We start from the raw sequence: 16,701 nt of genomic DNA on the forward strand, positions 1-16,701 counted from the left end.
GGAGAGTCGAGTATGTCGGGAATATGCCGTCACCGCGATATCGGTGTGTACAGTTTTCACATCGCAGAGGACTGTTTGGAGTGGCTGATATTTTCCAAGAACTGAGACGTTCACAACGGACTCTGTTGACCTTGTCCAAAATGCTGAAGGTCACAGAGCGATGGAAGCACAGATCATGGAGAGGAAAAATGAATGAATGTGACGACTGGCCAATATTACCACCAGAGCATGATTTCCTAATATCTGTTAGCCCTAGAAATACAAATAACTAAAAAATTGACAAAAAACTAAACGCACTTAATTGTCAGCAAGATGTAAAGTCAACTCTTGAAAACTCGTGTTTATTTCATGTTTTCAAGGATAGAAAAATTTCTGTGTCATTTTGCTACAGTATCGTTCAGAGAGCAGGTTGGTTTGGATTCATATCTGGGCCTCAATAGAGCCACAAAACGTCTTTCTGCATTTACTCTGGTTACATTTGTCTCATTTTATTTGTTGTTTATGAAACATTTACATGAAATGACAACCAAAAACAGACTAAACACATCAGGGAGCAATTTTTTTTTGTTCTCATTATTGGTTTGTGAATTTAATATTTCTTTTTAAGTGCTGGGCTTAAACTGCGATTGTTCGCAAAACACAAAAGCCAGCTGGGTGGAAGCTCTGCAGAGGCACACACACAGATAAAGGTCTGTATTTAATTGACCCTAATGAAATGTTTATTACTCCACCAGCTATTCACAACTGACTCTAACACACCATGTGCGTGTGTGTGTTCGGAGCATGTCTCATAAATCCTGCTGCTTTGTAGTCTGTGTCTCTTGAACAAGGCTTCAAAATGAAAATAAAACAGAGCGATGTAGACCTTTCTACAACCCCCTTCTCCCTTTCTGCTTTCATCCAGCGCTCTGACATACCACAGCTTCTCCATTTTTTTTTCTTTTCTTTTTGGCCAATCCCGACTGGAGCTTGGGTGCGTGTGTGTGTGTGTGTGTGTTTGCAGCTGGCGGTGGGCCCGTAATGCAGCGCAGCCTGACTGACAGAGAGCGCAGCACGGCCTGCGAGGCGGTGTGGGAAAATCCCACGACTCGGTGTGTTGAAGTGTTAATCCCTCGAGAGCTGGACTGCTGTGTGAAAGTGTGTGTGTGGTGCAGTGAGATGATTAATTTGGATCACAGGAGTTTGGGAGTTTGGGAGTGTGTGTGCGTGCGTGCGTGCGTGCGTGCGTGTGCGTATGCGCAGTGTGTTTATGTCTGACTTTTGTAATTCAGCTTGGAGTCGTGTGCAATTCAAGAACAAATGGTTCAGCTTAAGCTTTTAATGGCTTTGTTTACCAATTATATGATTCATCTACATTTTAGGCCAACTAATAATAATAATCAGATTTACTTGTTACAAGCAATTTTTTTTTACTTGACTGAAGAAAAATGTGGATTACGACTTAGTCGTAATCAGTTGATAAAGTCAAAGATTTAAATTAATCAATAATCAATATTAACTCAGTCACACTCTGTAAAGGAGAACTATAACGCAATTGGATAAAATATCTGTTGAAAACATATTTGCTATTTTATTAGCGCTAACCCGCTAATAACACAACCAGTTTTCATTTAGTGTTTAGCTTCTTCCTAACTTTGAAAACGTTTAGCGCACTTAGCTTCCCCTAATTTAGTTTGTGTGGATAAATGCCATAGCGCTAATTTTCTTAAACTTTCAGGTGAATGAAGTTCGACATCTGCTTTGAAGTTTTGCTTATCTCTGATGGGAATTGTTTAAGTAGCTATAGACGTTAACCTTGAAACTTTGGTCAATTAGGCAAAATCAGCACCAGAGCTAGCAATGCTCATCAGATATAAAACTGAAACCAGTCACTTCAAGGAGTCACTTCCTGAAGTACAAATTGTTCATATTTGCCCCAATGGGGGCAATTTAACACGTTGTGTCATTAACACATTTTTGGTATCTACATCGTTGAATTTACCCCTAGAGCATTAGCTTCACCGTGTTGATTTAGCATTAGCGGAACTAACACTTATGATTAGTACTTTAGAGTTAGCGAAATGATCTTTTTAGCTAGCAGTGCCAACCACTTCTAAGTGAGGAAGTGAAGAAGAGGACAATCAAATTACCTTTTTCCCTCAAGTGTTGGAATCTACAGCTGACTGATGAATGATCACGGTGCAGCGATAACAGAAGCTTCAGACTAATATGACCAGAGTCATTACAGAAAGCAGCTTTTTAAGTGATGCTTTCATTTATTGATGGAACATAAACCACTCCGGTTAAGTTATGAGTTCAGCATGGCGTCCTACTTTAAAACCACCTTCCTGGTTCATAACAGGCATCTGGTTACACCTTTAATGTCATTATGTGGAGCGTCTCTATCAGGTTTCTTTCTTCTTTACACCTGACTATTAAATAATGATGTTTAGTAAGATGATGTCCGTCCAGAGAAGAAAATTGAGCAAAATCTTTGTGTGAAACACACCACTCAAGATTTTGTCTGTACTTATTCTATGGTTTTACACAAATAAGACACTAATGTCATGTATCGTGTGCAAATCTTTGTAAGTTTACCCAACTTTGAGAGTTGGTGTTACTTGGTGGCAGCTTAATGAACGCAGCAGATTGTTGCCTATTTTAATGAATTATTTCAGTAAATTATTACTTTACCATCTTGTTCGGCCAAAACCATTACATCCGGGTTCGTCTTTGTTTCTGCTTTCAAACATGCACTTACTTTCTTTATTTCTGTCCATAAATCGTCCATTTTCATGGAAGGACATCTACCTCTTCTAAGAAACAAAACCGCTGGCAACGATTACTTGATGAGCACCGAGAGCAATCAGAATCGATTCATTCTGCCCGTTAAAGTTGCCAACAATAACCACACCCTGCGTATTTTTCCTTCTCATAGGAACTCTTGATGTCTTCCATAAAGCATGCAGCTATTGATCTTGTCTTGTCCACAAGTGGTCCATGAAGAGAGCTCTTAGGAGTGCTGCTGGACTGTTTTGTGGGGGGGAAAAAAGGAAATGAAAAGCGATTTTTGAAATGATCCAAGTCTCTGCAGTATGCATGCAGGGAAACGAGCTTCCTGTTTGCTGGCTCCAACATACTGTGAGCATTTCAACACTTCACTAAGCTGATTTAAATCCTAGCATTCTTGGTGTTGCATTACTTTGCCGAAGCATCATGCATTCATATGGAGTTCAGCCTTCGCAGAGCAGAATAATGTGGTAACAGCATCCTAGCTAACATACGTTACGATTTTAAGCCGCAGTAGATAATTTTTATTTTAAAAAATTAAGTTTTTTTTTTTTTTACATATTTGTTAAAACTATCATCACATTGTGACAGTATAATATGAGACAGATAATCTGTGCGCACACTGGAATGATTGACAGCGATAAGACCCTCCCCCTGCCTCTGATTGGTTGTTTCTAACTAGCACTGGGAGAAGGGGGAGGAGCTTGATTTGTCTTTTTTTTTGTTTGTTTGTTTTCCAGATTCTATTTCATACTAGACTGTCAAAACAAACAGTTTTAACAAATACTGTATGTAAAGAAAATATATATATTATTTTTAATAAACGTTACACACTGCAGCTTTAAATCTGTGTCAAAAATAAAAGACACTGGTGTCGGTGACAACACAGTCAACCGCTGTTTCTGGTTGTCACAACTCAGAGCGATGCTGAGATGATCGGCGCTCCTGCACAGCCCACAGCCAAGCAAGTACGACATAATTACCCGACCACTGAGCTAGCTTTAGCCGTCTCTCTTCCGGTTCCCGTGGAGACAGAGAAGGAACCAGTCCGCATTCACAGAGGCGCATTCCCCTGGAGCCTGCGTGTGTCACCCTCCGGTGCTGAAAACCACAAATGCTCCTTGCACCTACTGAAAGTATCGGCAGATGGAGTTGATGCAGGAAGAAGTGAATGCTGACGGTTATTTCTGACTGACCTGACTCTGGAAGAAACCCCTTGAATGACAAAAAGGGCTGACATGGAAATTCCACATAATAATAATTATATATTTTTAATGTTTTGCATTTTAACTCTCTGCAAAAAGCTGTTTTTACTTTAAAAAGACCCACCTAAGCACAATCCTTACATTTTTAATGAGATCAGGACTATTGCATAATTAAAATGTTAGCCTGCTTCATCCATTTCCAAACCGCTGTTGTCGAGTGTTTGGTAGTTTTTCATTTGAGGCTTGGTTGAGCCTTTAAAGCTGAAACAAGCTTCTGCCACAAGCCCTGCTAAGTAGGCTGATTGGCCCTGATGAGTTTGTGAAGTTATAAATACACATCATAGTCCAGTACCAGTCTTAGTGATGCCTGATATATATATACTAAAGCTGGAAACCAGCGATCTGAAATCTGGGTGTAAAGATGAACTTTGACCTGAACCCTAAGAGACACATAAACACGGTTACAAAATCAGCCTTCTGGCACCTGAAGAACGTTTCTAGGACAAGATCTAGACTTTAGTCGCGTTGATTGCCAACCTGTTCAGAGTAACATTTGATTACTATTAAGTGAAACATTGATCAACATATCTGATGTTGTTTGATTGAATGTAAACTTCATTGCATATTTCACAGTCGGTTGTTGTGTGATGGTTTCATCATACTAAGCACTTTGAACTGCCTTGTTGATGAAATGTTGGACATAAATGAACTTTTTTAACGTCATCATTGGCTCCATAAGTCAAACTGGGTCGATATTAATAATTGATGATTATTTCCGTCTTATCGTTTGCAGTTGTGTTTCTGGAGGCTGTTTGACTTGTGGGATTTCTGTATGCATGTTACAGTAGTATGATGCAACGCAGGATTATTAGGTGTTTAACTGAAGCAGAGGAGCAATGTCAGCTGTGTTGTTATACAGTTTGAACTTATAGAGAAATGTATAATATCAGTAATAACCGTATTGGATATTGACCATTACAGTAATATTAATATTGGATATCAACATTGGCCCCAATTGCATTTCTAGCGCTTGCATGTTGTTCTTTAGGCTGAGATAATCACGGCCAATGCTGATCTCTGATGGCTGTCATTCAAAACAATGAGCTCCTCCAATACATTTCCTAATTTCTCCTGCTACTACAAAAGCTATACTCCAGATTATTAATGTTTTTGTAAAGCGCCCTCTAATGCAAACGTAATAAGCGTTTCGTACTTTACAGGCGTATCTGTTGCATCCTGCCGAGGCTCCGTCAGCCAGTGTCAGCATGGTGGCCAGTTTTAAGCTAAGTTGTGGTTAAATTAAGCAATAAATCCTGGGCGCTCTCTCAGTTGTATGGTACAGAGCGGGATTTTTTTCTCTCTCGCTCTCTTTTTTTTTTTTTTACATCCAGCTCCACTCATTAGGTCCTGACGTTAAGTACCCGTGCTTACTGCATGAAGCATTCCTCTTGTGCAGTTGTGTCACCTAATGGCATGTTGAGAAAAGCATTTTCAGCCGGCGAGTGAAAGCCACACGTAGGATCTTGAACAGACCGGTTCTGCGGAAGGCTGAAACCAAATCGGTGGTCGATTTTTGTCGCTGATTACGTTTTGATGCGATGATACCAGACTGGGTCCGCGTCATGCTCGGCATCCAGGAGACAGAAGGTTTCTTCTTTGTTTTTGGATCGGCGTTACATGTCTGTGAAGGACGAGTCCAGATGTAAAGCTGTAGAAGAGAAGAGAAGCGCCATCCACCGATAAGCCGGTCGATGACCACGATCATCTTCACAATGTTGCTCATTTCTGACCCTGTCCCACAGTTTCATCTGTTTGTTTACATGTATAAATCGCTGGACGAGAAGTTCCCGACAGAATTGATGAAATGTGTTGCATGATTCAGAAATGGAGTGGAAAGTTTTCTGTGATTATTGTGATAAAGTGAAACCAGGCAGTTTTGACTTGTGGTTTTTATACCAGCTAACTGCATATTTGAGGGTTTGCAGACATTGAAGTTGCGCTGTTTGTCAAAATCAGCGATCAAGTTGAGAAAGAACTTGAGCTCAGTTTCTGTTAGAGATGCACCGATTCAATATCAATATCTTGATATCAGGTGCTGATATTGATAATTCCCAGGAAGATCAAAGTACCTGATGCATAAGGGCAGATCTATGCAGTCTAATTCTATGCTTTATGCTCTTAACAACGTCATGCTTTATCATTCGTTTTACATTACTTTTAAAATAACTAACTGCACTTTCTGAACCATTTGAAAGAAGATTTGCTGCAGATTATTTGCACACGTTTGACCAACTTAGTCAACATTTTGTTTTTGTCTGTTTTCATTTTTATACTTCTATCTGCGCCGACTGAACAAATTAAAGTTGTTTTTACATGTTTGACCAAAACCTGTGAAGCTATTGGTGTATTTAGGTGTGCTGTGCTGGTGCAGAGTTATCAAATTAATTTATAATTCAGTACATTTATGTCTGTTTTTTTTAAAAAGAAACATTTTAAGTGGATTCAGCTCTGTTTCTCTGTATCGAATCGTTATTGGCCGACACAGAACCTCTGATATTTGTATCGGTATTGGAAGTGGTGCAGCCTTAGTTCCCGCCCCTCTCTTAGCCCAGCGGGTTTGTTTGCCACATTTCTCTCTCTCCAGAAATGACAGACGCGTCCATAAGCACCTGTTATGCTGAGCATTTCCAAATCTGACTTCATACCTAGAGGTCAGGCTTGGCGAACGCCCTCGCCCCCTCCACTGCACATTCCTGCTCTGTTTTTCCCAGCGTGTCCTGAAGCCCAGCTGCACCTGCTAGCAGGGAACATGATGTGATGTCATCTCGCTGCATGCCACTGTGAAAAAAGTGAGAGGAAAACAAATATCCGTGGCACCACAAGGACGACCCTCCTGGGAAATTCACACATTTATTCTGAGAAGTCTGATCATTCCTGCGGCTCCAGTAGTTGTGCTGCGAACTGCTTTCACCAGCTACCCGTTCTGATTTAGCAGCAGCCTGTATTAATAAATAAAGTCGTGATTCAATTGCTCTCTGCGTGATATTTGCCTTGGAAGTCATCGCTTGGAATAACGTCTGTCCGTTTTCCAGTAAAGGGTTGGAAAAGTTTTTTGGATTTCCTAAATGGTGCGTTCAATTAAACTGACTGCAATTTAAAAGAAAAAAAAATAAGACTATCTAGAGACAGTGTTATTCACACTGGCTTCCTTGTGTTTCCGTATTTCAGAGTGCTGTGTTACTGATTGAATTTGGTAGAAGCCAACAGAAGTGAAATTAAATGGTTTATTTTTGCAGCTTTTACTAGACTTCACCCACACAGCAGCCATATTGGATTTGAGGTGCATTTGTGGGTACAACTCTGACCTCAGGGAGAAACCAGCTTGGCCTTTTTCCGTCTTGTTTGAATATTCTTACTTCAGTGCACAAATGTGATTTTTGACGGATCCGTTTTTTTGTCCTCTTGGCATAAAACTGGTCACTGTTTGAGAAAGTTTAAATGTAAATGTAGAAAAAGTAAAACAATACTAAGCAATTATTTATCAGTGTGTGTCCATAGCAGCTACCACATGCCCATTTTTATATCATCTGAATAGTTTTGAGTTGCACTGTTGAGGATTTTTCAGTTTTGGTTTTCTTTAAGACTTAATTTTCTCCTACTTTTATTGGCTTTAATTCCTCTGATTTATTTTACTGAACAAACAAAAGTCCAACGTGTTCCTATTTTTAGCACCAATGTGTCATCGCAAGAACTAAACTTAGCGAGGAATTTAATGCCCCTGAGGAATCCTCAGTAATTGGCTCTTTCTTTATTTGTACACCACTTAACTCTGCCTGCAGTGCAGACGAACACTGAGCAGCGGAAAGTATCGACCCGGCCGATTAACATGGGTCAGCTCAGAGTAAACTGTCACAAAGCAGCTCAACACATTTTTGAGAGAAAAAAAAAAACTCCTGTCTTTGATCAGACATAATCCCTTAAAAACATTTTGTCTGTGTAATCCTGCATCATTTTCAGCTCAACCTCAGAAAGGAGAAACTCACTGGGTCTCATTTGCTGCGATTAAGTTTTTTTTTTCTTCCGCCGTGCGTAATGAATGATTTTCTCAACACGGATTTCTCCCATAAATGCCGGCAATTAAGCTGTCAGAGGTGCAGCTTTGTGTGTCTGTCTGAAACATATCAACAGTTCAACGTTGCAGCTGACTGCAGTCGTGCGAAAGTTGTTAAATGAGGCGGCAAATGTGGTTAGCATCACTATGCAGAACTGGAGTATTAAATTTACTGTACATGTGAAGCTCTTTGCGGCTTGTACTTATTTGCCTAAAGACAGCAAGGTTGCTCTTTCGCCATACTAGCCAAATGCAAATGTGTTGATAGCTTGATTAGCATTAAGCTAGCTAAAAAGAGTGTGACCAAAATTAGGTTGCGGTTGTAAAATTTGGTCTTGCATATTTATGTTAATTTTGCTGAAACTTATAAATACATTTGGAAAACAGAAGCATAATAAGCCTGTGTATAAATATCACAGTGTAAATAAAACAGCAGAGAAGGCGTGTTTTCACTTTGATACCCGTTTTGTGGGGGAGAAAGAAAAACTGCTTAGGGTCACCGAAAATTTCTGTGTGGGCAAGAGCAAAAACGGCTGAAAATGTTATTGTTTCACAAAAAAAACTGTAAAATTGTGTGAATAGGCTTTAGTTTGACAAACGAGCCTCACTGGAATTAATCATTTATTAAACATGACTGTATAACTTTTATTATTATTCTCTCTGTGGAGCAACAATCTAAAATAAGCTAATCTAATATTAGCTTATTTGCTACCTAGTGGTTAGCGGCTAAACAGACATTGGCTTAACCTGCAGACTGTGAAGATGTGAATCATCTAACCTTAGTAAGAGTGCTGGGGATCACTTGTATAGCTTTCACACCATTCACCCCATATCCACATACAGTGTAAGGAAGAGTCCCATAAAACACCGTACATTTGCTCTGAGGTCCCTGCTACATGCTAAAGGTAGCTAGCCAAGCAGATGTTTGGACGCATAGTAGTTTCTCAGAGTATCATAAAGATTTATGAGGACAGAGATGCTCAGCAGCTGGATGGGACAGAAATGACTAAGAAACGGGGTGCAGCAGAGGAAGGATAAACCAGGTGATAGGTATTAATATTTAAGCCAAACAAAGCCAACCTGCTAATGCTAATAAAAGGGGATGTTTTCTGTCTGGGCCCCCCCCCTGTCCTGTAAGCTCTAACACAGTAAAACCTTTAGCACCGCTCGCTTCCTGTGAGGATGTTGACCTGGGGTTTCTGCAGCTGTGGAGGAAACAGCAGGCTAACGTAATGTGACAGCGTGGAAAGAGCCCACAGGGCGATACCAGCGCAAAAGCTGCATACATTAGTATAGCGTCGGTGTGAGGTTCTTATGCAAATATTAGGACACGGGCGCATTTTCACGACACGTTTATGCCTTTAGGTGCAATGTATTTGCATCATTAAAAACATCTGCATCTTTAATGTGATAGGAACTTGTTTTTAACACCTATAAGTATTTTTGGATTCTGTAACACCACAAACGTAGGATCGTTTCGGTTTGTGGCATAAAATCATGTTTTAAACATTAAAAAAAACTGCTCAGTCTTTTATGGGTTAGAGATGTATGGAAAAAGAAATGTCATCCACCCCTTGGGCCCTTTTTGTTCCTGGTTGTTTTCTCGAGGCATGGGAGCAGGCATAAATCAAAATTCTCTTGTACAATATCTGTCTCAGCAGTTTCTCTGGAAGACGTTTCCTTATTGCATGCAGGTTTTTACGTGTCACATCAGCTAGACGAGCCACTTTTAAATGGGAGTCATCTGTACATCTGTGCCGCACGACAGGTTTGGTGCAGATTAAGTTTCAATGAACACATAGATAGATAGATTCAACTTTATTGTCATTGCACATGTCCCAAGTACAGGCAACGAAATGCAGTTTGCATCCATCCAGAAGTGCCTGAGCAAGTTGTAAATATAATATATATGGTGATCTAAATATCATACAGATGTACAAATATGATACAATGTACATGTCCACAGCTATGGCTGTGGTGAATGTATAGGCTGTGAACAGAAATATACAAATGTATGTACAAGTGTATACACAGTATACAGTATTATTGTGAATATACAGTGTTGGAGCGAATGTTCAGACTACAATATCTGCAAACTATGACTGTTTTGAATGTACATCGGTAAGAGGCTACATATTAGTTTGGCATATCACAGGTTTAAATGTTTTGTTTTTTCATGTCTTAAATAAACCAAAACGACGACATGCGCCGCCACACTGTTGCTGCACCACTTGATATTGCGTTTGTTATGAACCAAAACAGCTAACTCTAAAAACCCAGGTGCTGGTTTGGTTGAAGTGAACTGTGGTGCGGTTTGAAGGCTTATGTGAACCCAGTGCGGACCGGAGACCGCTCCAAAAGCAGGAAACAGGACTACAACGCAGGGCATTCTGGGAAAATACAACCAAAACAAATATCCTAGTCTATCAGTTGTATTAAATGGCTCTTGGTGTTTTTGCCACAAACATAAAATAAATCCTTCTACGGCTAAAATCTGACGCCGCGCCACTTTTGTTTACATTTTGTGAAGAAGGAAGTTACACTCAACTTCTTTTTGAGGTTTTCCTGATGTTTTCTTTAGTAGTTCTTGGTGCAGCGCCTCCACAGGCGAGGAGGGGAACAGGTTTTTCAAAAAGTTGTTTATTTGACCCCAAGCAGAGTGAAAGCGAACCACACCAAATGAAAATGTACGAAATGTTACAATGTTCGCCCCCAATCAAAGAGAGCCTATCAGACTAACATGTGAAAACAGCGTAAATTTCCCTTCTTGATTTGTTGTGAAGACATGATTGTTTGTTGACTCTGTGATGCCCACTGGAGGCATTAATATGCAGCTCTAGGCGATGATGATTTCCGACGGACCTTCTCTTTTTTTAATAGTCCTTGAATAAACTTTGGAAACATGGAGTTTCAGGACCGGAGGACGCATCAATGTCCCGACCTCCAAACTGCTGAATGCTCCCTGGATGCTCCTCAGCCCTCACACCCCGTCCCAGAGCCTGCACACACAGTGTGTGTTTTCCTGCGCTGTGGTCACAGCAGGCGTTGACCATGAAGCACAGCTCCACTCTAAATCATCCGGGCTCTGCCGCCCTCCTCATTAATCTCCTTCCCACTTGCAGAGAATTCACACAGACCAACTCCTACAGCGGCGTACGTGGGCCGCGTTTCTTTAAGATCCGTGTTTTTACCTAGGAGCTCACACACCGAGCTGGCGGTGGTTTGATGAATTCAGGAAATGGATTTTCCCCCTCAAACTCAAAAATGGAAATATTTAGCCACAGAGGGGCTCCTGCATCCAGAGGTGATTGAGTTTGGCTTTTCATTTAGGATGGAGGGAATCGATTGCTCTTTTTGATCCCATGTTTGTGTTTGAGTTTGTCGATCTCAGGTCAGCTTGACCGTAGACTATGCCATTTTTTCACAAAATTTGTGATAGGATTGCTTTTTTTAAAAAAATTTTAAAGATATTTCTTGTAACAGTAGTATTGCTGCAACAGGTGGGGCAGGGGAGGCAGACAGAGGGAGAACTATCTGCATTAACATTTGGTGCAAAGGAGGATTTTACACAAAATCAAGAAAGTTATGGAAAACGTTGAGTATTCTCATCATGAGACCGTCTTCAGTTAGAGGCTTCTTCAAATTTGCTGTGATACAGACTGCTACAGGAGATCCTTCCTGCCCACAGCCATCAGCATCTACAACAACTCTGACGAATCTTGAATAATTTGAGTTCAAACATTTAGCTTGCCTGTTGGATTAAATATACTATTTTTTAATTGAATTTGATTCATTTTTGCTACATGACCACTGGCATTAATAGAAAAATTAACAGCCAGTCCATGAGATCAGTATCAATGATTGGCACAAAACCTGATCGGAGCACACATCATTTTTACTGTATCCTCAATAAATTCAGAAAAATACGATTCAACGTCTTTACTGTGTGCTTTATGCCCCTGAAACCCTGAGGAACCCCGTTTCATGAGGCCATATTGTTCAGGAACGGCATTGTTGTGTGTGAGGCTCTGATAGCCAAGCAGTAACAACCACACAGCTACCAAAACAAAACCCTGCAAAGAAGTAATAAACAGTTTTTCATCATCACTTTTATGGTTATCACGATAGTACCACAAAATATTCGGTAACACTTTATTTGAAGAGGGGTGAATAAGACTGACATGACACTGTCATAAACATGACATAACATCTGTCATGAACATGAATAAGCCTTCATGAATATTCATGACTGTTGGCATAAAGTGTCATTTGGTAAATTATGACACTTTTAATACAAATACTGATATAATTTTTTTATAAAAGTATTACTGATTGCACTTTAAAAATTAGGTAACTTTATGTTATTAAAGGTAAAGTTTAAACAGTAATGATTTATTGGTTAATGTCAAGTTGTCATAACAAAGACATTTTGAATAATGTCAACTTTGCATTAAAAGTGTCATAATTTACCATTTGCTTCAAACTGTAGAAACGTGATGAAGAACCTGGATAATGTAACCGACACGTCCTACACAAATCAACACCTGCTATTTCTGGAGCCATTTCTGATGGAGACATAATTCACGATAATGATAATAAAAATAATAATTCTTTATTTGTATTGCACTTTTTTAAACAAGTGTTATAAAGTTCTTCACATAAAAACAAATTAAAACTATATCATAAATGACACAAGAAAAACAAAAAGTACACCAAGTTAATAAAAATACATAACAATGTAAGAAATAATAAAGTAGTAAGTAAAAAAATAACTTAATTAGAACAGAACATGCGTGTTCCTCACAGTTTCTGTGGCTGTTTTGTCCCTGCAGGCCACCTGAATGTGTGTCAGGTTCTGCTGGTTTCTCCAGGGTTTTCTTATTATGTTTTCTTGGTAATGAATCAGATCAAAGCTGGTTTCAGCTGCAGGTTTTCCTTTCATGAACCGAATTGTTGCAGGGCTGCAGCATCCAGCCTCTGTGTTTCTGCTGCTTGTTATTTAGGCAGAAGGTTCATATCGTCTTTGATGAAAACATTTTTTTTTTCTTTAAAGTTGTACCTTTTCTGGTTTTCTTCTTAAATTTTTTTTTTTTGTTCCTCCCCCCGTTCTTTTTCTTCTGACTTCCTTCTCTTTATATTTTCCTTTTGTCTATTTAATCTCTTTGTTTTCCAGCTTCTCTCCTGCCCTGATATCCTTCCTTCTACTGTTTTGTTCAAAGCTTTTATACCCAACAGATACTTTTTTCCCCCTGCCTTGTGTCTCTTTCTTCTCGTTGTCGTCTGTCACCCCAGCGGGCCCCATCGCGCTCCTAATGAGAACACGAATTAGTCCCCCAGGGGCCCCTAATGATTGGCTCTCTCTGTTGGTCTGCGTCTCAACAGAAGTGCCCACCATGAGGATCGCCTGTGTCTGTTTTCAGCTGCGCTCCATTTTCCTTCGCAGGAATTTGGCAGCTCAGAGTGTGTGTGTGTGCGTGTGTGTCTCTGTCTGTCTGTATGCGTGCGCGCGCGCGTGTGTGTGTGTGTGTGTGTCCAGACCCTTTCCTGCACCTCCTGACCTCTGATAGAGTATAATGATCGGTCGCCTTTCCCTCTTTTCTCACATAAATATTCACTGTTCTTGACGTCTGTATATTACGGTGTAAAGATAATTTCTCTGGTTTCTTGTGTTGCTTGAATGTTGACAGAATCGTGTTGGGATTCTGTATCTGTGTCGTTTGAAGCACATTTAAAAAAAAAAAATTTTATTTCCTCCGCAGGCTTTTGGGAACGCCAAGACGGCGCACAACAACAACTCCAGCCGCTTCGGGAAGTTCATCCAGGTCAACTACCAGGAGAGCGGCACCGTCAGAGGGTAAGAGTGGAAGGAAAACACAAAAACTTCCATCTATTTTGTTGGGATTTTTTGTGATCGACCAACGTAGGGCAGTGCACAATTTTATTAAAATTTAGGTTTAATAAAAAGCATGCTTAAAGATTATTTTCAAAAGATATTTTTAATCTGAGAAGATTGAAATGAGCCTCATCTGAACGGTTGTTCGAATTTATTGAATAAGACTTTTTGATATTTTTCTAAAGCATGCATCACTTTCCTAATGCTTTATATTGACCTATAAAATCCTAAGAAAATACTCAAAAGTCTGATTTCAGTGCGACAGAGCACGCATCTAATTATATCTTCCTTTCTATGTTAGTCTCTTAAATCCTGTTTGAGATTGTTTGAAACTGCTTCGTTATATATATTTAGTAACATATTATTATTTGTAAATTTATGTAATGTAGGCACATCATTTTTTTGTGTGCTCTGGTGGCGAAGCAATGCCATTTTATTACTAATTTCACCGTCGTGTCTGTGCAAAGACAATAGAAGAAGTCTAAGACTAACAGGCATTACAGTTCACCGCTGTGTAAAATCATGTGTAAAAAATCTACACAGTATAATCCGTTCTTTTATTTTCAGCTTGATTTCTAATCAGATCATCAGCATCTTTATCTAGACTCTGTTAATCGTATCCGTTTTCGTTTTGTTGTTTCCAGAGCTTATGTGGAGAAATATCTGCTGGAGAAATCCCGCCTGGTGTACCAGGAGCACAACGAGAGGTGAGCGAATTCAACGCCCCTTGTCTTTTTCATCCGGTTTACAGGGTGCAGACTAAGACTGACACGTTTTTAAAATGACCAGGCGCCAAGTTGAGCCTTTGCACAAAATCAAATCAGAAATTGATTTTCTCTTATAATTGTTTTGTATCTATTCTACAAATCTGTGTCTCTGTGGTTTCTGCGATTGTAGCACCCATCTGGCGCCAGTAGGTGGTGATTGCCAACATTAACCACATTGATATTCAATAGAAGAAGATTATATATTATTTATTGTAAACAAATGGGAAACAAATTTGATAGGTTTTATTAAAATCTTTCATTTTTTTAAACTGATACTGTTAGTATGTAGACAAAAGACGATTTTAAAGCAAAAGTGTTTTTGATAAATCTCCAGGTTAGCTGAAGTGACATAACTTTCAACAGTTTTCCACTTACTTTGGACGTACTCAAACATAAACTTGTCTTGGGGTAAATCAGCTCCGGCGCTCTGAGCGCCACCTGTGTTTGTTTTTCCTCCAGGTAACATGATGACATAACCTCTGCGTCGCCTGTTCCCCTCAGCTGTCCAGAAATCAAAATGAAAGGAAGCTGTTTTTTGGGAAATCCACCTGCATGTTCGTGTTTTACCACAGGTCAACAAATCCCTCTAACCCCAAACGAGAGAAGGGTTTCTGTTGCGCCCCGACGACGGGCCCTGGTAGCCATATTGACAGGGTAGAAACGGGAGGCTGGACCTCCCACATGGGTCGGACTGGTAACGGAGAGGCGGGAGGGGAGCAAGCGATGGGATGATAAACTGCAAACTGTCTTAAATCTTAAGTCTTTGGCACGTTGCCTCTGAGTGACCCCCAGTGTGTGGAAAGAAAAAATAGTGGGCAGAACATGATCAGGGCGAAGGCTGAGCTGCCGTCAGAAACTGGGTCAAGTCCATCATCACACTGGAAAATGATGGTTCTGTCTGAGTCGGCATACTTTGGAGGTTTTCCCCTCTGGAGTGTTATTAATAAAGTCAGGATAAACCGGCTGTAGAGAATAAATTTATGACTACAAAGTGTTTTCGCTTTGCAGTTTTTTTTTTTTTTTGCCACACTTACCAATCTTCATGAAGGAACAGCTTCAACAATTACAGACATAAACATCACTTGTATTTTACAATCCCACTGCTGTTAGCACAATCTTTCAAAAATCCCTCAGAGAACCAGAGTGTCTCGTCTGTCATTTTATACCTAAAGAATGTGGAGCTTCTTTGTATTTATAAAGACAAAAATCTATTTGCAATCTGACCAAACCGCCTATTGCGCTGCCATTTTTGTGAGCATGTGAAGTTGCTGATCCTCTGTGAAATGATAAATGTAAAGTCCTGGCAACAATTTAACACATTGTGTTGGATTTTGCACCAGAATGTGAAAACTGTTTTTATAAATGTGTAAAAAATAAAGGTGCGCCGGCATGGCCGAAGTTGCAACAAATCTGATTTCTTCCATAGAGCTAAAATCCCAAGACACTTCTGTGTGAAAACAAAACGGTTACATCAAATAAAAACAGAGCTGTCTGTCTCTGTGGATCACTGAAAGAGAGGAGCTGGTGTTACACAGCTCTGCACTGGAGCAGGATTTAACCCTTGTGTTTACAAACGGGGTCCAACCGACCCCGCACCCGTAAAACCTGTATGATTTGCCTCAGTCCTCTACGTTTACCTCAGTCCTTGCACGCACAAGGGTTAAATGTTGGGCATGTAAATCCTGTTGTGCTAATGCTAACTTAACACAGTTAGCCTTTCTGCAGAAAGGCTAACTGTAGCACAGTTGGCTAACTAACATATTTGTAGGTCAAATATTGAATGTATTTCTAACGAGTTGGGTGTAAAGGATGTTTATTAGCTTGAAGCAAAGACTTGAAGTTCATTTTCAGATGGAATAAAATAATTTTTCAGTATAGTGCACGTCGTCCTGGATAATCACAGGTTGCTGCTTCCGACTTGGACGCTCTGCAGCGCCTTGTTTCACTTAATATGTG

At 39.9% G+C, this 16,701-nt stretch overlaps 1 protein-coding gene across 15 annotated transcripts in view; it reads left to right on the forward strand.

The window, feature by feature from the left end:
- The window catches only part of LOC103465968 (unconventional myosin-IXa-like), a 140,877-nt gene that overhangs the window by 59,695 nt on the left and 64,481 nt on the right, over positions 1-16,701 (forward strand). For all 15 annotated transcript variants that reach the window (XM_008411207.2, XM_017305265.1, XM_017305256.1 and 12 more), the window contains exons 3-4: positions 13,845-13,939; positions 14,623-14,685. In XM_008411207.2, coding sequence (XP_008409429.1) covers positions 13,845-13,939; positions 14,623-14,685 — 158 coding nt within the window. The remainder of the gene's footprint in view (positions 1-13,844; positions 13,940-14,622; positions 14,686-16,701) is intronic.

The sequence above is a fragment of the Poecilia reticulata genome, linkage group LG6, assembly GCF_000633615.1.
Source record: "Poecilia reticulata strain Guanapo linkage group LG6, Guppy_female_1.0+MT, whole genome shotgun sequence".
Classification (NCBI taxonomy): domain Eukaryota; kingdom Metazoa; phylum Chordata; class Actinopteri; order Cyprinodontiformes; family Poeciliidae; genus Poecilia; species Poecilia reticulata.